Source organism: Salmo salar, chromosome 07 (genome assembly GCF_965601325.2).
Source record: "Salmo salar chromosome 07, fSalSal1, whole genome shotgun sequence".
NCBI classification, from domain to species: Eukaryota; Metazoa; Chordata; class Actinopteri; order Salmoniformes; family Salmonidae; genus Salmo; species Salmo salar.
This window is the reverse complement of record NC_138297.1, coordinates 68,492,119-68,517,553: the sequence shown is the minus strand read 5'-3', so window position 1 is coordinate 68,517,553 and position 25,435 is coordinate 68,492,119. Positions and strand designations below refer to the sequence as shown.

The window sequence follows — 25,435 nt, the reverse complement described above, 5'->3', positions numbered from 1 at the left end:
TCAGTCAACTAGTTAGCTGGGGTTACGGCTGAACATGGGTTATGTACATATCAACATCAGTCAACTAGTTAGCTGGGGTTACAGCTGAACATGGGTTATGTACATATCAACATCAGTCAACTAGTTAGCTGGGGTTACGGCTGAACATGGGTTATGTACATATCAACATCAGTCAACTAGTTAGCTGGGATATGGGCTGAACATGATATTGGTATTATGTGATGGTACAGTCCAGTAGTGGGATATTGGTACTGTGTGATGGTCGAGTCCAGTAGTGTGATATTGGTACTGTGTGATGGTACAGTCCAGTAGTGGGATATTGGTACTGTGTGATGGTCGAGTCCAGTAGTGTGATATTGGTACTGTGTGATGGTACAGTCCAGTAGTGTGATATTGGTACTGTGTGATGGTACAGTCCAGTCCAGTGTGATATTGGTACTGTGTGATGGTCCAGTCCAGTCCAGTGTGATATTGGTACTGTGTGATGGTACAGTCCAGTCCAGTGTGATATTGGTACTGTGTGATGGTACAGTCCAGTCCAGTGTGATATTGGTACTGTGTGATGGTACAGTCCAGTCCAGTGTGATATTGGTACTGTGTGATGGTACAGTCCAGTCCAGTGTGATATTGGTACTGTGTGATGGTACAGTCCAGTCCAGTGCGATATAGGTACTGTGTGATGGTCCAGTCCAGTGCGTTGCACTGCGTGCCTAGTGTCCTAGTGCCAGGCATTGAGATATGGGTCTTCAATGAGTCCCCCACAGGGAATGGTACGACTTTCAATTCAAATACTGCCATCGCTACTGAGATGGAATCAGTGTAAATTACTACAGCAACGCAAGATTTATGTGGCCTGTCACTGTTCAGTTTTTACCTAGAGATAAATTGGAAATGCATGGAAACAAACTATTTTTCTACATTAGCATAAATACGTCTCCGTCTGGAAACTGGAAGTGACTTTTACCAAACAACATTTTGTTCCGCCCCACCAAACTCTTTATGACGGATTATTTTATTGTAAGTGAGAGATGCATGAACTCATCGGCCCCTAAACGATGATGAATAAGGAATAAAAATGGGTCAAATTGAGATTGAAGGGTTTCAGATGTAATGGTTAAAATAGAGGGCTAGAGGTTTATAATGCTAGATGTAAACAGTATGGACAGACTAATCAGTCAATACTATTGTATCTTGTTTGGTAAATTGAGAATAAACTGTAACTTGTCTTTGTTCCAACTGACAGTCATTATAATAAACTGCTCCTTGTCTTTGTTCCAACTGACAGTCATTATAATAAACTGCTCCTTGTCTTTGTTCCAACTGACAGTCATTATAATAAACTGCTCCTTGTCTTTGTTCCAACTGACAGTCACTATAATAAACTGCTCCTTGTCTTTGTTCCAACTGACAGTCATTATAATAAACTGCTCCTTGTCTTTGTTCCAACTGACAGTCATTAGAATAAACTGCTCCTTGTCTTTGTTCCAACTGACAGTCATTATAATAAACTGCTCCTTGTCTTTGTTCCAACTGACAGCCATTTTAATAAACTGCTCCTTGTCTTTGTACCAACTGACAGTCATTATAATAAACTGCTCCTTGTCTTTGTTCCAACTGACAGTCATTACAATAAACTGCTCCTTGTCTTTGTACCAAATGACAGTCATTAGAATAAACTGCTCCTTGTCTTTGTTCCAACTGACAGTCATTATAATAAACTGCTCCTTGTCTTTGTACCAACTGACAGTCATTATAATACACTGCTCCTTGTCTTTGTTCCAACTGACAGTCATTATAATAAACTGCTCCTTGTCTTTGTTCCAACTGACAGTCATTATAATAAACTGCTCCTTGTCTTTGTTCCAACTGACAGTCATTATAATAAACTGCTCCTTGTCTTTGTTCCAACTGACAGTCATTATAATAAACTGCTCCTTGTCTTTGTTCCAACTGACAGTCATTATAATAAACTGCTCCTTGTCTTTGTTCCAACTGACAGTCATTATAATAAACTGCTCCTTGTCTTTGTTCCAACTGACAGTCATTAGAATAAACTGCTCCTTGTCTTTGTTCCAACTGACAGTCATTATAATAAACTGCTCCTTGTCTTTGTACCAACTGACAGTCATTATAATAAACTGCTCCTTGTCTTTGTTCCAACTGACAGTCATTAGAATAAACTGTTCCTTGTCTTTGTTCCAACTGACAGTCATTATAATAAACTGCTCCTTGTCTTTGTTCCAACTGACAGTCATTATAATAAACTGCTCCTTGTCTTTGTTCCAACTGACAGTCATTATAATAAACTGCTCCTTGTCTTTGTTCCAACTGACAGAGTCATTAGAATTAAGTGCTCCTTGTCTTTGTTCCAACTGACAGTCATTACAATAAACTGCTCCTTGTCTTTGTTCCAACTGACAGTCATTATAATAAACTGCTCCTTGTCTTTGTTCCAACTGACAGTCATTAGAATAAACTGCTCCTTGTCTTTGTTCCAACTGACAGTCATTATAATAAACTGCTCCTTGTCTTTGTTCCAACTGACAGTCAATATAATAAACTGCTCCTTGTCTTTGTTCCAACTGACAGTCATTACAATAAACTGCTCCTTGTCTTTGTTCCAACTGACAGTCATTATAATAAACTGCTCCTTGTCTTTGTTCCAACTGACAGCCATTAGAATAAACTGCTCCTTGTCTTTGTTCCAACTGACAGTCATTAGAATAAACTGCTCCTTGTCTTTGTTCCAACTGACAGTCATTATAATAAACTGTTCCTTGTCTTCGTTCCAACTGACAGTCATTATAATAAACTGCTCCTTGTCTTTGTTCCAACTGACAGTCATTTTAATAAACTGCTCCTTGTCTTTGTACCAACTGACAGTCATTATAATAAACTGCTCCTTGTCTTTGTTCCAACTGACAGTCATTATAATAAACTGCTCCTTGTCTTTGTACCAACTTACAGTCATTATAATACACTGCTCCTTGTCTTTGTTCCAACTGACAGTCATTATAATAAACTGCTCCTTGTCTTTGTTCCAACTGACAGTCATTATAATAAACTGCTCCTTGTCTTTGTTCCAGCTGACAGTCATTATAATAAACTGTTCCTTGTCTTTGTTCCAGCTGACAGTCATTATAATAAACTGCTCCTTGTCTTTGTACCAACTGACAGTCATTATAATAAACTGCTCCTTGTCTTTGTACCAACTGACAGTCATTATATTAAACTGCTCCTTGTCTTTGTTCCAACTGACAGTCATTATAATAAACTGCTCCTTGTCTTTGTACCAACTGACAGTCATTATAATAAACTGCTCCTTGTCTTTGTTCCAACTGACAGTCATTATAATAAACTGCTCCTTGTCTTTGTTCCAACTGACAGTCATTATAATAAACTGTTCCTTGTCTTTGTTCCAACGGACAGTCATTATAATAAACTGCTCCTTGTCTTTGTTCCAACTGACAGTCATTATAATAAACTGCTCCTTGTCTTTGTTCCAACTGACAGTCATTATAATAAACTGCTCCTTGTCTTTGTTCCAACTGACAGTCATTATAATAAACTGCTCCTTGTCTTTGTTCCAACTGACAGTCATTATAATAAACTGCTCCTTGTCTTTGTTCCAACTGACAGTCATTATAATAAACTGCTCCTTGTCTTTGTTCCAACTGACAGTCATTATAATAAACTGCTCCTTGTCTTTGTTCCAACTGACAGTCATTACAATAAACTGCTCCTTGTCTTTGTTCCAACTGACAGTCATTATAATAAACTGCTCCTTGTCTTTGTTCCAACTGACAGTCATTATAATAAACTGCTCCTTGTCTTTGTTCCAACTGACAGTCAATATAATAAACTGCTCTTTGTTTTTGTTCCAACTGACAGTCATTATAATAAACTGCTCCTTGTCTTTGTTCCAACTGACAGTCATTATAATAAACTGCTCCTTGTCTTTGTTCCAACTGACAGTCATTATAATAAACTGCTCCTTGTCTTTGTTCCAACTGACAGTCATTATAATAAACTGCTCCTTGTCTTTGTTCCAACTGACAGTCATTATAATAAACTGCTCCTTGTCTTTGTTCCAACTGACAGTCATTATAATAAACTGCTCCTTGTCTTTGTTCCAACTGACAGTCATTAGAATAAACTGCTCCTTGTCTTTGTTCCAACTGACAGTCATTATAATAAACTGCTCCTTGTCTTTGTACCAACTGACAGTCATTATAATAAACTGCTCCTTGTCTTTGTTCCAACTGACAGTCATTATAATAAACTGCTCCTTGTCTTTGTTCCAACTGACAGTCATTATAATAAACTGCTCCTTGTCTTTGTACCAACTGACAGTCATTATAATAAACTGCTCCTTGTCTTTGTTCCAACTGACAGTCATTAGAATAAACTGCTCCTTGTCTTTGTTCCAACTGACAGTCATTATAATAAACTGCTCCTTGTCTTTGTTCCAGCTGACAGTCATTATAATAAACTGTTCCTTGTCTTTGTTCCAGCTGACAGTCATTATAATAAACTGCTCCTTGTCTTTGTACCAACTGACAGTCATTATAATAAACTGCTCCTTGTCTTTGTACCAACTGACAGTCATTATATTAAACTGCTCCTTGTCTTTGTTCCAACTGACAGTCATTATAATAAACTGCTCCTTGTCTTTGTACCAACTGACAGTCATTATAATAAACTGCTCCTTGTCTTTGTTCCAACTGACAGTCATTATAATAAACTGCTCCTTGTCTTTGTTCCAACTGACAGTCAATATAATAAACTACTCTTTGTTTTTGTTCCAACTGACAGTCATTATAATAAACTGTTCCTTGTCTTTGTTCCAACTGACAGTCATTATAATAAACTGCTCCTTGTCTTTGTTCCAACTGACAGTCATTATAATAAACTGCTCCTTGTCTTTGTTCCAACTGACAGTCATTATAATAAACTGCTCCTTGTCTTTGTTCCAACTGACAGTCATTACAATAAACTGCTCCTTGTCTTTGTTCCAACTGACAGTCATTATAATAAACTGCTCCTTGTCTTTGTTCCAACTGACAGTCATTATAATAAACTGCTCCTTGTCTTTGTTCCAACTGACAGAGTCATTAGCCCATGCAACTGTTCTAATGCTCAGATAAGATCAGAAGTAAAGTCATTTTTGGTGGTTAAATTAGTCATAGTGTAATTACAAGGTATTGTAATCTTTCACTATCTTTACAACACAATAAAGATCTTACCATGTTCCATTTGGGGAAGAGGAAGTCCGTTCCAACGTACTCAAAGAAGTGAGCGAAGCCTTCCTTCAGCCAGACATCCTCCCACCACACAGGGGTTACCAGGTCACCAAACCACTGCAGCAAGAAAAGAAGAAAACAGCTGAGTTCAACTGAGCTTAGTCCCTTGTGTGACTGTCAACACAACCAACAGCTGAGTTCCACTGAGCTTAGTCCCTTGTGTGACTGTCAACACAACCAACAGCTGAGTTCAACTGAGCTTAGTCCCTTGTGTGACTGTCAACACAACCAACAGCTGAGTTCCACTGAGCTTAGTCCCTTGTGTGACTGTCAACACAACCAACAGCTGAGTTCAACTGAGCTTAGTCCCTTGTGTGACTGTCAACACAACCAACAGCTGAGTTCAACTGAGCTTAGTCCCTTGTGTGACTGTCAACACAACCAACAGCTGAGTTCAACTGAGCTTTGTCCCTTGTGTGACTGTCAACACAACCAACAGCTGAGTTCCACTGAGCTTAGTCCCTTGTGTGACTGTCAACACAACCAACAGCTGAGTTCAACTGAGCTTAGTCCCTTGTGTGACTGTCAACACAACCAACAGCTGAGTTCCACTGAGCTTAGTCCCTTGTGTGACTGTCAACACAACCAACAGCTGAGTTCAACTGAGCTTAGTCCCTTGTGTGACTGTTTAAAAAAAAAAAAAACTGCATATATACACTATTGTTCAACAGTTTGGAGTCCCTTAGAAATGTCCTTGTTTTTTAAATAAAAGCACTTTTTTTGTCCATTAAAATAACATCACATTAATCAGAAATACAGTGTAGACATTGTTAATGTTGTAAATGACTATTGTAGCTGGAAACGGCTGATTTTTAATGGAATATCTACATAGGCGTACAGAGGCCATTATCAGCAACCATCAGTCCTCAACTGGCAGCTTCATTAAATAGTACCTGCAAAACTTCAGTCTCAACGTCAACAGTGAAAAGGCAACTCCGGGATGCTGGCCTTCTAGGCAGAGTTGCAAAGAAAAAGCCAAATCTCAGACTGGCCAATAAAAAGAAAACATTAAGATGGGCAAAAGAACACAGACACTGAACAGAGGAACTCTGCCTAGAAGGCCAGCATCCCGGAGTCGCCTCTTCACTGTTGACGTTGAGACTGGTGTTTTGCAGGTACTATTTAATGAAGCTGCCAGTTGAGGACTGATGGTTGCTGATAATGGCCTCTGTGGGACAGACAGTATGACTACAACACTAGTATGTAGGAAACTAGAAGCAGGTTATTGTGGGACAGACAGTATGACTACAACACTAGTATGTAGGAAACTAGAAGCAGGTTATTGTGGGACAGACAGTATGACTACAACACTAGTATGTAGGAAACTAGAAGCAGGTTATTGTGGGACAGACAGTATGACTACAACACTAGTATGTAGGAAACTAGAAGCAGGTTGTTGTGGGACAGACAGTATGACTACAACACTAGTATGTAGGAAACTAGAAGCAGGTTGTTGTGGGACAGACAGTATGACTACAACACTAGTATGTAGGAAACTAGAAGCAGGTTATTGTGGGACAGACAGTATGACTACAACACTAGTATGTAGGAAACTAGAAGCAGGTTATTGTGGGACAGACAGTATGACTACAACACTAGTATGTAGGAAACTAGAAGCAGGTTATTGTGGGACAGACAGTATGACTACAACACTAGTATGTAGGAAACTAGAAGCAGGTTATTGTGGGACAGACAGTATGACTACAACACTAGTATGTAGGGAACTAGAAGCAGGTTGTTGTGGGACAGACAGTATGACTACAACACTAGTATGTAGGAAACTAGAAGCAGGTTATTGTGGGACAGACAGTATGACTACAACACTAGTATGTAGGAAACTAGAAGCAGGTTATTGTGGAACAGACAGTATGACTACAACACTAGTATGTAGGAAACTAGAAGCAGGATATTGTGGGACAGACAGTATGACTACAACACTAGTATGTAGGGAACTAGAAGCAGGTTATTGTGGGACAGACAGTATGACTACAACACTAGTATGTAGGAAACTAGCAGCAGGTTATTGTGGGACAGACAGTATGACTACAACACTAGTATGTAGGAAACTAGCAGCAGGTTATTGTGGGACAGACAGTATGACTACAACACTAGTATGTAGGAAACTAGCAGCAGGTTATTGTGGGACAGACAGTATGACTACAACACTAGTATGTAGGAAACTAGAAGCAGGTTATTGTGGGACAGACAGTATGACTACAACACTAGTATGTAGGAAACTAGAAGCAGGTTATTGTGGGACAGACAGTATGACTACAACACTAGTATGTAGGAAACTAGAAGCAGGTTATTGTGGGACAGACAGTATGACTACAACACTAGTATGTAGGAAACTAGAAGCAGGTTATTGTGGGACAGACAGTATGACTACAACACTAGTATGTAGGAAACTAGAAGCAGGTTATTGTGGGACAGACAGTATGACTACAACACTAGTATGTAGGAAACTAGAAGCAGGTTATTGTGGGACAGACAGTATGACTACAACACTAGTATGTAGGAAACTAGAAGCAGGTTATTGTGGGACAGACAGTATGACTACAACACTAGTATGTAGGAAACTAGAAGCAGGTTATTGTGGGACAGACAGTATGACTACAACACTAGTATGTAGGAAACTAGAAGCAGGTTATTGTGGGACAGACAGTATGACTACAACACTAGTATGTAGGAAACTAGAAGCAGGTTATTGTGGGACAGACAGTATGACTACAACACTAGTATGTAGGAAACTAGAAGCAGGTTATTGTGGGACAGACAGTATGACTACAACACTAGTATGTAGGAAACTAGAAGCAGGTTATTGTGGGACAGACAGTATGACTACAACACTAGTATGTAGGAAACTAGAAGCAGGTTATTGTGGGACAGACAGTATGACTACAACACTAGTATGTAGGAAACTAGAAGCAGGTTATTGTGGGACAGACAGTATGACTACAACACTAGTATGTAGGAAACTAGAAGCAGGTTGTTGTGGGACAGACAGTATGACTACAACACTAGTATGTAGGAAACTAGAAGCAGGTTGTTGTGGGACAGACAGTATGACTACAACACTAGTATGTAGGAAACTAGAAGCAGGTTATTGTGGGACAGACAGTATGACTACAACACTAGTATGTAGGAAACTAGAAGCAGGTTATTGTGGGACAGACAGTATGACTACAACACTAGTATGTAGGAAACTAGAAGCAGGTTATTGTGGGACAGACAGTATGACTACAACACTAGTATGTAGGAAACTAGAAGCAGGTTGTTGTGGGACAGACAGTATGACTACAACACTAGTATGTAGGAAACTAGAAGCAGGTTGTTGTGGGACAGACAGTATGACTACAACACTAGTATGTAGGAAACTAGAAGCAGGTTGTTGTGGGACAGACAGTATGACTACAACACTAGTATGTAGGGAACTAGAAGCAGGTTATTGTGGGACAGACAGTATGACTACAACACTAGTATGTAGGAAACTAGCAGCAGGTTATTGTGGGACAGACAGTATGACTACAACACTAGTATGTAGGAAACTAGCAGCAGGTTATTGTGGGACAGACAGTATGACTACAACACTAGTATGTAGGAAACTAGAAGCAGGTTATTGTGGGACAGACAGTATGACTACAACACTAGTATGTAGGAAACTAGAAGCAGGTTATTGTGGGACAGACAGTATGACTACAACACTAGTATGTAGGAAACTAGAAGCAGGTTATTGTGGGACAGACAGTATGACTACAACACTAGTATGTAGGAAACTAGAAGCAGGTTATTGTGGGACAGACAGTATGACTACAACACTAGTATGTAGGAAACTAGAAGCAGGTTATTGTGGGACAGACAGTATGACTACAACACTAGTATGTAGGAAACTAGAAGCAGGTTATTGTGGGACAGACAGTATGACTACAACACTAGTATGTAGGAAACTAGAAGCAGGTTATTGTGGGACAGACAGTATGACTACAACACTAGTATGTAGGAAACTAGAAGCAGGTTGTTGTGGGACAGACAGTATGACTACAACACTAGTATGTAGGAAACTAGAAGCAGGTTATTGTGGGACAGACAGTATGACTACAACACTAGTATGTAGGAAACTAGAAGCAGGTTATTGTGGGACAGACAGTATGACTACAACACTAGTATGTAGGAAACTAGAAGCAGGTTATTGTGGGACAGACAGTATGACTACAACACTAGTATGTAGGAAACTAGAAGCAGGTTATTGTGGGACAGACAGTATGACTACAACACTAGTATGTAGGAAACTAGCAGCAGGTTATTGTGGGACAGACAGTATGACTACAACACTAGTATGTAGGAAACTAGAAGCAGGTTATTGTGGGACAGACAGTATGACTACAACACTAGTATGTAGGAAACTAGAAGCAGGTTATTGTGGGACAGACAGTATGACTACAACACTAGTATGTAGGAAACTAGAAGCAGGTTATTGTGGGACAGACAGTATGACTACAACACTAGTATGTAGGAAACTAGCAGCAGGTTATTGTGGGACAGACAGTATGACTACAACACTAGTATGTAGGAAACTAGAAGCAGGTTATTGTGGGACAGACAGTATGACTACAACACTAGTATGTGGTGCAATGTGGCGACAGGCACCCTAGTGGCGACCACCCTGTCACTGTCACGCACCCTATCAACACCCTCTCACTGTCACCATCCTGTCAATGTCACCACCCTGTCACCACCCTGTCACTGTCACCACCCTCTCACCACCCTGTCACTGTCACCATCCTGTCAATGTCACCACACTGTCACCACCCTGTCACTGTCATCAACCAGGTACCACCCTGTCACCACCCTGTCACTGTCACCACCCTGTCACCACCCTGTCACTGTCACCACCCTGTCACCACCCTGTCACTGTCACCACCCTATCAACACCCTCTCACTGTCACCATCCTGTCAATGTCACCACCCTGTCACCACCCTGTCACTGTCACCACCCTCTCACCACCCTGTCACTGTCACCATCCTGTCAATGTCACCACACTGTCACCACCCTGCCACTGTCATCAACCAGGTACCACCCTGTCACCACCCTGTCACTGTCACCACCCTGTCACCACCCTGTCACTGTCACCACCCTCTCACCACCCTGTCACCACCCTGTCACCATCCTGTCACCGTCACTACCCTGTCACCACCCTGTCACTGTCACTACCCTGTCACCACCCTGTCACTGTCACTACCTGTCACCATCACCACCCTGTCACTGTCACCCCCTTCACCACCCTGCACCACCCATCCACCACCCTATCAGTACGCATTCACCACCCAGACACCACCCTATCAGCACCCAGTCACCATCCAGACACCACCCTATCAGCACCCAGTCACCACCCTATCATCACCCATTCACCACCCAGACACCACCCTATCAGCACCCAGACACCACCCTATCAACACCCAGACACCACCCTATCAGCACCCAGACACCACCCTATCAGCACCCATTCACCACCCAGACACCACCCTATCAGCACCCATTCACCACCCAGACACCACCCTATCAGCACCCATTCACCACCCAGACACCACCCTATCAGCACCCAGACACCACCCTATCAGCACCCAGACACCACCCTATCAACACCCAGACACCACCCATTCACCACCCAGACACCACTCTGTCAGCACCCAATCACCACCATGTAACCACCGTCACCACTCTACACCACCCAGTCATCCAGAGTACCAGAGAATTAAAGAGGTGGACTGTCTTATCCACCCTGTCACGACCCAGTCACCCAGAGAACCGGAGCACTAAAGAGACTCATGTAATATTTATCCTTGGCAGCTAAAGCCAGATCAAACTACATCACAGAGCAGGGCAGGGTAGGCAAACACAAAATGCTGCACTCTGCTTCTCTGGGCTGGCTTTAAAACAAGGCCCTTCTGAAACAGACAAGTCTCTCTCCCTCTGTATCTCTCTCTGTCTTTCTCTCTCTCTCTCTCTCTCTCTCTCTCTCTCTCTCTCTCTCTCGTTACTTTTGGGGGCTCAAGTGATGCTTTCAGCTTTCATCAAATCTCTGCTGTAGGACGACCAAGTCTTTGACAACATTTGTTACGTCATTACTATGACAGCCTTATGTAGGGCTTATGAAGGCTCTATGTAGGCCTTACGTAGGGCTTATGAAGGCTCTATGTAGGCCATATAGCAGGGTTCAAGTACAGTGTAACATCTGTGATGCCTGAACTGGCTGTTGGTTGGTTAGGGGGTTGGGTGGTTGGTTGGTTGGTTGGTTAGGGGGTTGGGTGGTTGGTTGGTTGGGGGGTTGGGGGGTTGGGGGGTTGGGTGGTTGGTTGGTTGGGGGGTTGGGTGGTTGGTTGGTTGGGGGGTTGGGGGTTGGGGGTTGGGGGGTTGGGTGGTTGGTTGGTTGGTTGGTGTTGGGGGTTGGGGGGTTGGGTGGTTGGTTGGTTAGGGGGTTGGGTGGTTGGTTGGTTGGTTGGTTAGGGGGTTGGGTGGTTGGTTGGTTGGTTGGTTGGGGGGTTGGGGGGTTGGGTGGTTGGTTGGTTGGGGGGTTGGGTGGTTGGTTGGTTGGGGGGTTGGGTGGTTGGGGGGTTGGGGGGTTGGGTGGTTGGTTGGTTGGTTGGTTGGTTGGTTGGTTGGTTAGGGGGTTGGGTGGTTGGTTGGTTGGTTAGGGGATTGGGTGGTTGGTTGGTTGGTTGGGGGGTTGGGTGGTTGGGGGTTGGGTGGTTGGGGGGTTGGGTGGTTGGTTGGGGGGTTGGGTGGTTGGTTGGTTGGTTGGTTGGTTGGTTAGGGGGTTGGGTGGTTGGTTGGTTGGTTAGGGGATTGGGTGGTTGGTTGGTTGGTTGGTTGGGGTGTTGGGTGGTTGGGGGGTTGGGTGGTTGGGGGGTTGGGTGGTTGGTTGGGGGGTTGGGTGGTTGGTTGGTTGGGGGGTTGGGTGGTTGGGGGGTTGGGTGGTTGGTTGGTTGGTTAGGGGGTTGGGTGGTTGGTTGGGGGGTTGGGTGGTTGGGTGGTTGGGGGGTTGGGTGGTTGGTTGGTTAGGGGGTTGGGTGGTTGGTTGGTTGGTTGGTTGGTTAGGGGGTTGGGTGTTTGGGTGGTTGGTTGGTTAGGGGGTAGGGTGGTTGGTTGGTTAGGGGGTTGGTTGGTTGGTTGGTTAGGAGGTTGGGTGGTTGGTTGGTTGGTTGGTTGGTTAGGGGGTTGGGTGGTTGGTTGGTTGGTTGGGGGGTTGGTTGGTTGGGGGGTTGGGTGGTTGGGGGGTTGGGTGGTTGGTTGGGGGGTTGGGTGGTTGGGGGGTTGGGTGGTTGGTTGGTTGGTTAGGGGGTTGGGTGGTTGGTTGGGGGGTTGGGTGGTTGGTTGGTTGGGGGGTTGGGTGGTTGGGGGGTTGGGTGGTTGGTTGGTTGGTTGGTTGGTTGGTTGGTTGGTTGGTTGGTTGGTTGGTTAGGGGGTTGGGTGGTTGGTTGGTTGGTTGGTTAGGGGGTTGGGTGGTTGGGTGGTTGGTTGGTTAGGGGGTTGGGTGGTTGGGGGTGGTTGGTTGGTTAGGGGGTAGGGTGGTTGGTTGGTTGGTTGGTTAGGGGGTAGGGTGGTTGGTTGGTTAGGGGGTTGGTGGTTGGTTGGTTGGTTGGTTGGTTGGTTGGTTGGTTGGTTGGTTGGAAATCTAGGTCACTTTATACTCTACGCTCCAGACCCCCTCCACATCGTCGACCCCCTCCCCTCGTCACCCTCCACATAGGTACAAAGAGAAGATCATCCCGTTTGATCAAGCCTCCATTACCATTTCCTGCAGTATACCGTGCCACAGATCTGGCAGCCAGCTGTTAAATATTTATAGAGTAAAATAAGCAAACGTGGAGGCCTGTTATCTCTACTGTAGTGTCCTCTTCTTGATCCATTGGAGCTGTGTCTTGATGCCTGCACTTAAAATAACGTAACAATGGTAATTAGACTCAATTGAGTGAGATGTAGGGAGGGACTTCAAAGACCAGGAAAACACAAAGCACTTTTATTGTGCTTTTGTGACAAATTTAGCACCAAATGGAAAAGATGAAGAGTGGTACAACCAACCGACATAAATAGTTTTTATTCCCGTTCAGGTTTTTTTATTTTATTTGGCAGCTTGTGTGTTGCTATTATTCCTGACAGCTGAAGAGCTATGATGTGATGTCATGTAAATACAGCATATAAAACTGCTCTGCCGAGAACTATATGCTGTCAGAATATTCAAAGTGTACTGATTCATTCTGCCGTCTCCGTGTCCAATTAAGGACTTTATGTAAAGATTTCACAAAAGTGAGAGAGTAATTCACAGTAAGCTAGCTGAGATGAAGTAGATAGAGTGGGTGCAGTAAGACATCAAGAGATGCACAAGACCGTTTGAATTACAGTACCAGTCAAAAGTTTGGACTCATTCAAGGGTTTTTCTTTATTTTTACTATTTTACTATTTCTACATTGTAGAATAATGGTGAAGACATCAACACTATGAAATAGCACATATAGAATCATGTAGTAACCAAAAAAGTGTTTAACAAATCAGAATATTATTTCGATTTTTGATTCTTCAAAGTAGCCACCGTTTGCCTTGATGACAGATTTGCCCACTCTTGGCATTCTCTCAACCAGCTTCGTGAGGTAGTCACCTGGAATGCATTTCAATTAACAGGTGTGCCTTGTTAAAAGTGAATTTGTTTTGATGTCTTCACTATTATTCTACAATGTAGAAAATAGTAAAAATAAAGAAAAACCCTTGAATGAGTACATGTGTCCAAACTTTTGACTGGTACTGTAGTTAGCAATATCAACTAGGACGGGGCCAAACTTCCTGTTAAGGTAGTATCCGATCCGGATTATAACAACCTGTGTGCTAGAGGTCTTCACGGATACCGAATACTCTAAACCTGATCTGGGACCCAAGCGGTTCTGGATCCAGAATTCTAAATAATGTCACGGGTCTGGGTCAGATCTAATATGATTGTCATGGGTCTCGGGTATGTGTAATTTTAACTGACTTTTCCGGAAGGGAAAGGGGGGATACCTAGTCAGTTGTACAACTGAAAGCATTCAACTGAAATGTGACTTCTGCACTTAACCCAACCCCTCTGAATCAGAGAGGTGGTGACCGCCTGTCGTACAGATCTAAACACCATCGTTGCCGTAGAGAGAGAGAGAGACACGTTATCATTTATGCTGCTGCTCTTGCTTCCAGACTGGAGCTTGTTGTTGTTGGCCAATCAGAAGTCATCAAAGCAGCAATAGACTACAGTCATAGACCCTCCATGTGGAAAAAGTTAGGAGATATCTAATCAATGAAAGATGGAATTAAAATGACTGAATTAAAAGTTCAAGGAGAAGGATAGGCTACAACAACCAAGAACCAACAGGCAGGCTGCTACTTAATATTCATGAATGGAGTTGTTGTTGGCCAATCAGAAGTCATCAAAGCGGAAATAGGTTAATAGATAGGCTACAACAACCAAGAGCAAACAGGCAGGCTGCTACTTAATATTCTGAATGGAGTTGTTGTTACTTGTAACTGTAGAATGAGAAAGCCCATGCTGCCTCTATTTGCCTAGCTAGCTAACGTTCTCCAGGTTTGATGCCGCCTCAATTAGCCTAGCTAGCTAACGTTCTCCCGGTTTGATGCAGCCTCAATTAGCCTAGCTAGCTAACGTTCTCCAGGTTTGATGAAGCCTTAATTAGCCTAGCTAGCTAACATTCTCCAGGTTTGATGCAGCCTCAATTAGCCTAGCTAGCTAACGTTCTCCAGGTTTGATGAAGCCTCAATTAGCCTAGCTAGCTAACATTCTCCAGGTTTGATGCAGCCTCAATTAGCCTGGCTAGCTAACATTCTCCAGGTTTGACGCAGTCAAGGCAGATACTATAAAATCATATTTGATGATAAATAACCTAGCTATGGCAGCTATTAGTCTACTAGAGTGCAAGTCGGCTTGTTGGTTGTTTGCTGTCTCTCGTCTCTCATCTCTCCCTCCCTGTTCCCTCCTCCCTGCTCCCCATGTCACTCACTACAGCAGCACCTCTCTCCCTCTGGTGCTTTATCGGATCAGACCGGGTCTGGATCCGACCAGGTCTATTCGGAACTAGTCTAGTTGTCCTTGTACTGTCACAAATACACAAGCACCTCGTCGGTTTGTTTAAACCGACAAGAGTAAACAGAAAAAATGAACACAGAGAATGCTTTTTTAATAATTCAACACCGCCACAAAGCAGCCGAACACTTAGTTTAAACAGCATCATAACCAGCCGAACACTTAGTTTAAACAGCATCATAACCAGCCGAACACTTAGTTTAAACAGCATCTTAACCAGCCGAACACTTAGTTTAAACAGCATCATAACCAGCCGTACACTTAGTTTGAACAGCATCTTAACCAGCCGAACACTTAGTTTAAACAGCATCTTAACCAGCCGAACACTTAGTTTAAACAGCATCTTAACCAGCCGAACACTTAGTTTAAACAGCATCATAACCAGCCGAACACTTAGTTTAAACAGCATCATAACCAGCCGTAAACTTAGTTTAAACAGCATCTTAACCAGCTGTACACTTAGTTTAAACAGCATCATAATCAGGCGAACACTTAGTTTAAACAGCGTCTTAATCAGGCAGACTTAGTTTCCACAGCGTCTTAACCAAGCAGACTTAGTTTCCACAGCATCTTAATCAGGCAGACTGAGTTTCCACAGCGTCTTAACCAGGCAGAGTTAGTTTCCACAGCATCTTAACCAGGCAGACTTAGTTTCCACAGCATCTTAACCAGGCAGACTTAGTTTCCACAGCATCTTAATCAGGCAGAGTTAGTTTCCACAGCATCTTAACCAGGCAGACTTAGTTTCCACAACATCTTAATCAGGCAGACTTAGTTTCCACAGCATCTTAACCAGGCAGACTTAGTTTCCACAGCATCTTAATCAGGCAGAGTTAGTTTCCATAGCATCTTAATCAGGCAGAGTTAGTTTCCACAGCACCTTAATCAGGCAGACTTAGTTTCCACAGCATCTTAACCAGGCAGAGTTAGTTTCCACAGCATCTTAATCAGGCAGAGTTAGTTTCCACAGCATCTTAATCAGGCAGAGTTAGTTTCCACAGCATCTTAATCAGGCAGACTTAGTTTCCACAGCATCTTAACCAGGCAGACTTAGTTTCCACAGCACCTTAATCAGGCAAACCTCTAAGAAGCAGCAGTGAGAGCACAAGCAGCAGTGTTGTGATGAGCTACTACGGGGGCCAAAGGTCACGTTTCTCACCCACTACGCGTTAAATAAACAACGTATTGTTTTGACCCCTACACCAGCAAAACTTCCACAGCTATGCATGATGCTAATTAGCTACAGCTCCATGCATTTATTATAAACATGGCAGCCAGCCAGGCAGAAACAGAGTTTATCCTTTAAAGTGGCAAACTAATGGACCTCTATAGTACATGTAACGTGGTGGTGTGTGTGTGTGTGTGGTGTGTGTGTGTGTGTGTGTGTGTGTGTGTGTGTGTGTGTGTGTGTGTGTGTGTGTGTGTGTGTGTGTGTGTGTGTGTGTGTGTGTGTATGTGTGTGTGTGTGGTGTGTGGTGTGTGTGGGGAGGCAGAGGACTTCTCATTACCGGCCATACAGGAACACAAGAACATGGGATAACAAGACTCATTAGAGGACATCTTCCAGACCCCTGGAGGAATCACACAGACCTTTATAACCACCCAGCACACTAAGCAGGCTCTAACAGAGACCCAGCTAACTACTGAACACAGACCTTTATAACCAGCCAGCACACTAAGCCGGCTCTAACAGAGACCCAGCTAACTACTGAACACAGACCTTTATAACCAGCCAGCACACTAACCCGGCTCTAACAGAGACCCAGCTAACACACTAACCCGGCTCTAACAGAGACCCAGCTAACACACTAACCCGGCTCTAACAGAGACCCAGCTAACACACTAACCCGGCTCTAACAGAGACCCAGCTAACACACTAACCCGACTCTAACAGAGACCCAGCTAACACACTAACCCGGCTCTAACAGAGACCCAGCTAACACACTAACCCGGCTCTAACAGAGACCCAGCTAACACACTAACCCGGCTCTAACAGAGACCAAGCTAACACACTAACCCGGCTCTAACAGAGACCCAGCTAACTACTGTACAGCTTCTAACACTGACCCAGCTAGCTCACTAACAGACCCAGCTAGCTAACACAGACAATTATAGAACATCCATTAACATACCATATAACACAGGCCCAGCTAACTAGCTAACACCTGGAAAAGATGAAGAGTGGTACAACCAACCAACTGACATAAATTATTTTTATTCCTGTTCAGGTTTTTATTTTATTTTATTTGGCAGCTTGTGTGTTGCTATTATTTCCTGCCAGCTGAGGAGCTATGATGTGATGTCATGTAAATACAGTGTATAAAACTGCTCTGCCGAGAACTATATGCTGTCAGAATATTCAAAGTGTACTGATTCATTCTGCTGCCAATGTCTGAATGTCAATGAGGAGCCAGGAATCTCCACATCCTATCCAACTCTCATTAACATACCCTATTTCACAGGCCCAGCTAGCTAGCTAACACAGACCCTTATCAACACTCATTAACATACCCTATAACACAGGCCCAGCTAGCTAGCTAACATTGGAATCTAGTTCTCTAACTCAGACCCAGTTAACTATCTTTACATTTTAAATGTAATCTTTATTTAACAAGGCAAGTCAGTTAAGAACAAATTCTTATTTTCAATAATGGCCTAGGAACAGTTGGTTAACTGCCTTGTTCAGGGGCAGAATGACAGATTTGTACCTTGTCAGCTCGGGGATTTGATCTAGCAACCTTTCGGTTACAGGCCCAACGCTCTTAAAACTAGGCTACCTGCCGCCCCAAGGACCAGCTAGCTACTGTACAATATCTAACACAGACCCAGTTAACTATCTTACCAAGGACCAGCTAGCTACTGTATAATATCTAACACAGACCCAGTTAACTATCTTACCAAGGACCAGCTAGCTACTGTACAATATCTAACACAGACCCAGTTAACTATCTTACCAAGGACCAGCTAGCTACTGTACAATATCTAACACAGACCCAGTTAACTATCTTACCAAGGACCAGCTAGCTACTGTATAATATCTAACACAGACCTAGTTAACTATCTTACCAAGGACCAGCTAGCTACTGTATAATATCTAACACAGACCCAGTTAACTCTCTTACCAACGACCAGCTAGCTACTGTACAATATCTAACACAGACCCAGTTAACTATCTTACCAAGTACCAGCTAGCTACTGTACAATATCTAACACAGACCCAGTTAACTATCTTACCAAGGACCAGCTAGCTACTGTATAATATCTAACAGAGACCCAGTTAACTATCTTACCAAGGACCAGCTAGCTACTGTATAATATCTAACACAGACCCAGTTAACTATCTTACCAAGGACCAGCTAGCTACTGTATAATATCTAACACAGACCCAGTTAACTATCTTACCAAGGACCAGCTAGCTACTGTATAATATCTAACACAGACCCAGTTAACTATCTTACCAAGGACCAGCTAGCTACTGTATAATATCTAACACAGACCCAGTTAACTATCTTACCAAGGACCAGCTAGCTACTGTATAATATCTAACACAGACCCAGTTACCTATCTTACCAAGGACCAGCTAGCTACTGTATAATATCTAACACAGACCCAGCTAACTATCTCAGAGACCCAACTAGCAAGCTAGCTTACCGAGATGACTGCACAACAGACAAAACTGTCGTTACCGTACTCTATCACGACCACCTGAGTGTATATTAGCATGTTCTTTGTTTAAGGTTTACAGCTGAATGCTACTGTAGTGCTTTCTGGTTGTTATTCTTTTCACACTGACTGTAGCTATTCTTACGATGGATGACGTCATTACATGCCAAAGTTATCCACTTTCTGCGGCTAATAGTAGACAAATAGTGATTCATGTTGATTGAGTTGCGGGTGGGCGGGGTTGAATGGAGGGCTGCTAGAGGATATAACTGAAGGTTCCAATCCGCCCCAGGAAGATTCAGCCTTACATTTACATTTTAGTCATTTAGCAGACGCTCTTATCCAGAGCGACTTACAGTAGAGTGCATACATTTTTATTACATTTATTTTTTTTATTTTTTTTACATACTCCACGAACGTGAAAAGAATAAATGCGTCCCAAATCGCACCCTATTAAATATATAGTACACTACTTTTGACTAAGCCCTTGTGAAAAGTAATGTACTAAATATGAAAAAGGGTGCCATTAAGGTACCAATGACTCACCCACCCAGACCCTACACAGCTGCTGAATCAGGTTCAGTCTATTTGTCTTTTGTCTGTGTATTTCATTGGAATTCTCAGATATCTGTCAGAGACGGATGTGTGACGGATCCCATTTAAAAACCTTTCTGTTCTCATTCTCCTAAAACCCTTCATTGAAAACCCAAGGAGATTAGGTGTCCAGTCAGACTCCACTATCTTCACATACACTTTAAGGAATGACTCCTCTTGACACATCCCCTTTAACAAAGCTGCCGCTAATAGAATAGTGTTGTTGTGTTAATGGAGGGTGATGGGAGAGAACGGTGAGTGGTGAATAGTGTAACAGTGAGGCTAAAGCTGATGCCTATCCAACCTGTCGTTTCCAATAGGGCTCTGCTACGTACCAGGGCCTAATGAAGACCGAGTGAGCATGAAATAGAGAAACTCTTCAACGGTGATGGGCCGTGGTGTTACCTCAATGGGAGCCAATAAATTACCTAGCATTTACAAGTAAAAGCAGTAGCGGTGGGTGAACGTGGTTGCAGTGTCCTTTTGCAATCCATTGGTGTCTGAGCTCCAATAGATATAGTATCATCCCATGTTAAAAGGTTCTCTGAAAGGGGGAATTCAGTGGCTACTAATCAATGGTCTGTGTCTCCTCGAGTTAGGCCATAGTAATGTGATTTATAGTGGGAGGAGAGCTGGGTGACACTGCTGAATTACTGGAGCTTCACAGAGTTCCTTTAACAGATCACAGAGAGCAGTCTGCTTCCCAAATGTTACACTATGTCCTTTATAATGCCCAAAGGGCTCTGCTTAATATTAGTGCACAGTATAGAGAATAGGACTCTGGTCAAAACTAGTGCACTGTATAGGGAATAGGGCTCTGGTCAAAACTAGTGCACTGTATAGGGAATAGGGCTCTGGTCAAAACTAGTGCACTGTATAGGGAATAGGGCTCTGGTCAAAACTAGTGCACTGTATAGGGAATAGGGCTCTGGTCAAAACTAGTGCACTGTATAGGGAATAGGGCTCTGGTCAAAACTAGTGCACTGTATAGGGAATAGGGCTCTGGTCAAAACTAGTGCACTGTATAGGGAACGCACACGGGGTGTCCGTTGAGGAGTGATCCAACGAATTGTACCCAGATGAGCTGATCAATATATCAAATGAAGTGCCGAGACCCATTGCTATACTGTTTACATTCAACAACGGAACCCGCGGAATCTACTCTGAGACAATGGAAATGTGAAAAATCCTAAATCAAGCTTATATCTCAGTTGTAATGACAGCTTCGGGGATGGCTTAGCAACCGAGAGTCCAAGTAATGTTGTTAAACCTGGCGAGGCTTTCAAATGAAAATTTAAACGCTAATGATGGGTAATATACAGTGCCTTCAGAAAGTATTCACACACCTTGACTTTTTCCACATTTTGTTGTATTACAGCCTGAATTTAAAATTAATTAAATGTAGATTTTTTTGGGCACTGGCCTACACACAATACCGCATAATGTCAAAGTGGAATTATGTTTCTAAATTTTTTTACAAATTAATAAAAAATGAAAAGCTCAAATGTCTTGAGTTAATAAGTATTAAACCCCTTTGTTATGGCAAGCCTAAATAAGTTCAGGAATAAATATTTGGTTAACAAGTCACATAATAAGTTTCATTTACTAATTTTGTGTGCAATAATAATGTTTAACTTGATTTTTGAATGACTACCTCAGCTCTGTATTCCACACATACTATTATCTGTAAGGTCCCTCAGTCGAGTAGTGAATTTCAAACACAGATTCAACCACAAAGACCAGGGAGGTTTTCCAATGCCTTGCAAAGAAGGGCACCTATTGGTAGATGAGTAAAAATAAAACATTGAATATTCCTTTTAGCATGGTGCAGTTATTAATGACACTTTGGATGGTGTATCAATACTCCCAGTCACTCAGAGGGTTGAATACTTATCTAATCAAGATATATTAGTGTTTTTTTTCTTCATATATATATATATATATATATATATATATATATATATATATATATATATATTTTTTTTTTTTTTTTTTTTTTATATATTTTTTTTATTTTTTTTTTTTAGAATTTTTTTACAAATGTTAGTATTTTCTGTAGATCGTTGACAAAAATGACAAATCCATTTTTAATCCCACTTTGTAACACAACGAAATGTGGAAAAAGTCAAGACGTGTGAATACTTTCTGAAGGCTCTGTACTTTATATTAGTTGCTGGTTGATTATTCTGTAAAACAATGAGTTGGCATAACAACAATCTCACAAGCTGCCATGTTAACTTAGACTCCCGATGGATTCATTCCTATCTCCCTGCAAATGAATCAGCATCCTTTATAAGGCCCCTAAGCCTGACAAGCATTTTTCTATCTTTTAGGAAGATAAATTATTGAGGAAAGATTAATAATCCACTAGCTGCATATGGTATGATGAAAAGCACCAAGTATCATGTTTGTGAAGCTGATTAGCTATGATGTTCAGGATCTGATTAAGCGCAGACACACACACACACACACACACACACACACCTGATTAATCTTTAATATTAACTTGTATATCTACTGACAGGGGAGTCTAGGCTGTGAATAATTACATAATCTGTAGGCTGCGTGATAACTAAACCTTTCTAGGGAATCAGAATTACTATGTGGTCTTGTCTGATGTGATATAGGTTTCAATTAGACTTGATTAAAAACTATTCAGGGCTTGACCTCACTAGACATATGTAACAACGTTGACATTTAACCATATACTGTACGTCAACTAATGGGACCATGTTCATCTTTACCCCTGAAAAACATGATGACATCAGGTCCATGAGCATAGTGAATGGTTTAATACACTGCTCAAAAAAATAAAGGGAACACTAAAATAACACATCCTAGATCTGAATGAATGAAATAATCTTATTAAATACTTTTTTCTTTACATAGTTGAATGTGCTGACAACAAAATCACACAAAAAGAATCCATGGAAATCCAATTTATCAACCCATGGAGGTCTGGATTTGGAGTCACACTCAAAATTAAAGTGGAAAACCACACTACAGGCTGATCCAACTTTGATGTAATGTCCTTAAAACAAGTCAAAATGAGGCTCAGTAGTGTGTGTGGCCTCCATGTGCCTGTATGACCTCCCTACAATGCCTGGGCATGCTCCTGATGAGGTCCTCCTGAGGGATCTCCTCCCAGACCTGGACTAAAGCATCCGCCAACTCCTGGACAGTCTGTGGTGCAACGTGGCGTTGGTGGATGGAGCGAGACATGATGTCCCAGATGTGCTCAATTGGATTCAGGTCTGGGGAACGGGCGGGCCAGTCCATAGCACCAATGCCTTCCTCTTGCAGGAACTGCTGACACACTCCAGCCGCATGAGGTCTAGCATTGTCTTGCATTAGGAGGAACCCAGGGCCAACCGCACCAGCATATGGTCTCACAAGGGGTCTGAGGATCTCATCTCAGTACCTAATGGCAGTCAGGCTACCTCTGGCGAGCACATGGAGGGCTGTGCGGCCCCCCAAAGAAATGCCACCCCACACCATGACTGACCCACCGCCAAACCGGTCATGCTGGAGGATGTTGCAGGCAGCAGAACGTTCTCCACGGCATCTCCAGACTCTGTCACGTCTGTCACATGTGCTCAGTGTGAACCTGCTTTCATCTGTGAAGGGCACAGGGCGCCAGTGGCGAATTTGCCAATCTTGGTGTTCTCTGGCAAATGCCAAACGTCCTGCACGGTGTTGGGCTGTAAGCACAACCCCCACCTGTGGACGTCGGGCCCTCATACCACCCTCATGGAGTCTGTTTCTGACCGTTTGAGCAGACACATGCACATTTGTGGCCTGCTGGAGGTCATTTTGTAGGGCTCTGGCAGTGCTCCTCCTTGCACAAAGGCGGAGGTAGCGGTCCTGCTGCTGGGTTGTTGCCCTCCTACGGCCTCCTCCACGTCTCCTGATGTACTGGCCTGTCTCCTGGTAGCGCCTCCATGCTCTGGACACTACGCTGACAGACACAGCAAACCTTCTTGCCACAGCTCGCATTGATGTGCCATCCTGGATGAGCTGCACTACCTGAGCCACTTGTGTGGGTTGTAGACTCCGTCTCATGCTACCACTAGAGTGAAAGCACCGCCAGCATTCAAAAGTGACCAAAACATCAGCCAGGAAGCATAGGAACTGAGAAGTGGTCTGTGGTCACCACCTGCAGAACCACTCCTTTATTGGGGGATGTCTTGCTAATTGCCTATAATTTCCACCTGTTGTCTATTCCATTTGCACAACAGCATGTGAAATTTATTGTCAATCAGTGGTGCTTCCTAAGTGGACAGTTTGATTTCACAGAAGTGTGATTGACTTGGAGTTACATTGTGTTGTTTAAGTGTTCCCTTTATTTTTTTGAGCAGTGTATGTAGTAGTCTATATCTCTAATGGTCATATAAATCAAACCATAGCTCTAGCTGAAACATTTGACTGTGGCAAGCAAGACCTTTTCTATTCTAGCTTTGTAAAATGAAAACCAATGCAGAGGGAGAAATAAAACTGAGTCAGCTAGCTAGAGGGTGAGGTGAATCTGCCATCTGAGTCAGCTAGCTAGAAGGTGGGGTTCAATCTGCCATCTGAGTCAGATAGCTAGAGGGTGGGGTTCAATCTGCCATCTGAGTTCGCTAGCTAGAGGGTGGGGTTCAATCTGCCATCTGAGTCAGCTAGCTAGAGGGTGGGGTGAATCTGCCATCTGAGTCAGCTAGCTAGAGGGTGGGGTTCAATCTGCCATCTGAGTTAGCTAGCTAGAGGGTGGGGTTCAATCTGCCATCTGAGTCAGCTAGCTAGAGGGTGGGGTTCAATCTGCCATCTGAGTCAGCTAGCTAGAGGGTGGGGTTCAATCTGCCATCTGAGTTAGCTAGCTAGAGGGTGGGGTTCAATCTGCCATCTCAGTCAGCTAGCTAGAGGGTGGGGTCAATCTGCCAACTGTCAGCTAGCTAGAGGGTGGGGTCAATCTGCCATCTGAGTCAGCTAGCTAGAGGGTGGGGTCAATCTGCCAACTGTCAGCTAGCTAGAGGGTGGGGTGAATCTGCCATCTGAGTCAGCTAGCAAGAGGGTGGGGTGAATCTGCCATTTAACCCCCACCTATGGAGCATTGTATCAAAGTCTCACCGGGTAAAAGCACACAAAGAAACTGGTAATGTTTTGAAGAAAATGAACTAGGGAGTTCCGGCAGCCTCTCAGCAGAGATGCACGTGTAGTTCTGAGTACCGTCTCCAAAGTCCAAAAGTCTGTAATAAATTCCTTACAATTTCCCTCTGAACCTTTAAAATGCTCAACAAAAAGGATCTACGTGACCCAGGACACACAACTAAGGCACAGGGAAGCTTAAAAGCATCCCAAACAAAGAGAGACACAGATCCAACTAAAACTAGTGAGGATACATCCAACTCCGCCATATTGAAGTCCCTGAATCAACAACAGACTTTGATGCAGTGAAGGGTCAAACAAGCAGTTAAAGAATCCCTGGAGGAACTGCTTCCAGGGGTAATTAAAACCCGGAAGGATATGGAGGAATTTCCAACGAATCTATCGTAAAAGTCTCAAATGACATTGCCAGTCGATCTGAAACATGCAAGCCTCTGGAGTGGTGGTGTAACAAGTTGCAGGTTAGCACCAGGTCTGCTACAGATAACATCGCTAGCTGGCGAGAGAGTGAATCAACAGTGGGGGAAAATGACGTCGCTCAAAAACAGAGAAAGGAGACTGAATTTACGCCTGGTGGGCCTGGAAGAATCTGTGGAGGGTTCTGACCAAAAC

At 43.1% G+C, this 25,435-nt stretch overlaps 1 protein-coding gene across 1 annotated transcript in view; it reads right to left on the bottom strand.

The window, feature by feature from the left end:
• Positions 1 to 25,435, bottom strand: part of LOC106595568 (thyrotropin-releasing hormone-degrading ectoenzyme) — a 410,422-nt gene that overhangs the window by 193,574 nt on the left and 191,413 nt on the right. The window contains 1 exon segment of the mRNA XM_082978004.1: positions 5,247 to 5,360. Within this exon segment, the coding sequence (XP_082834130.1) occupies positions 5,247 to 5,360 (114 nt within the window).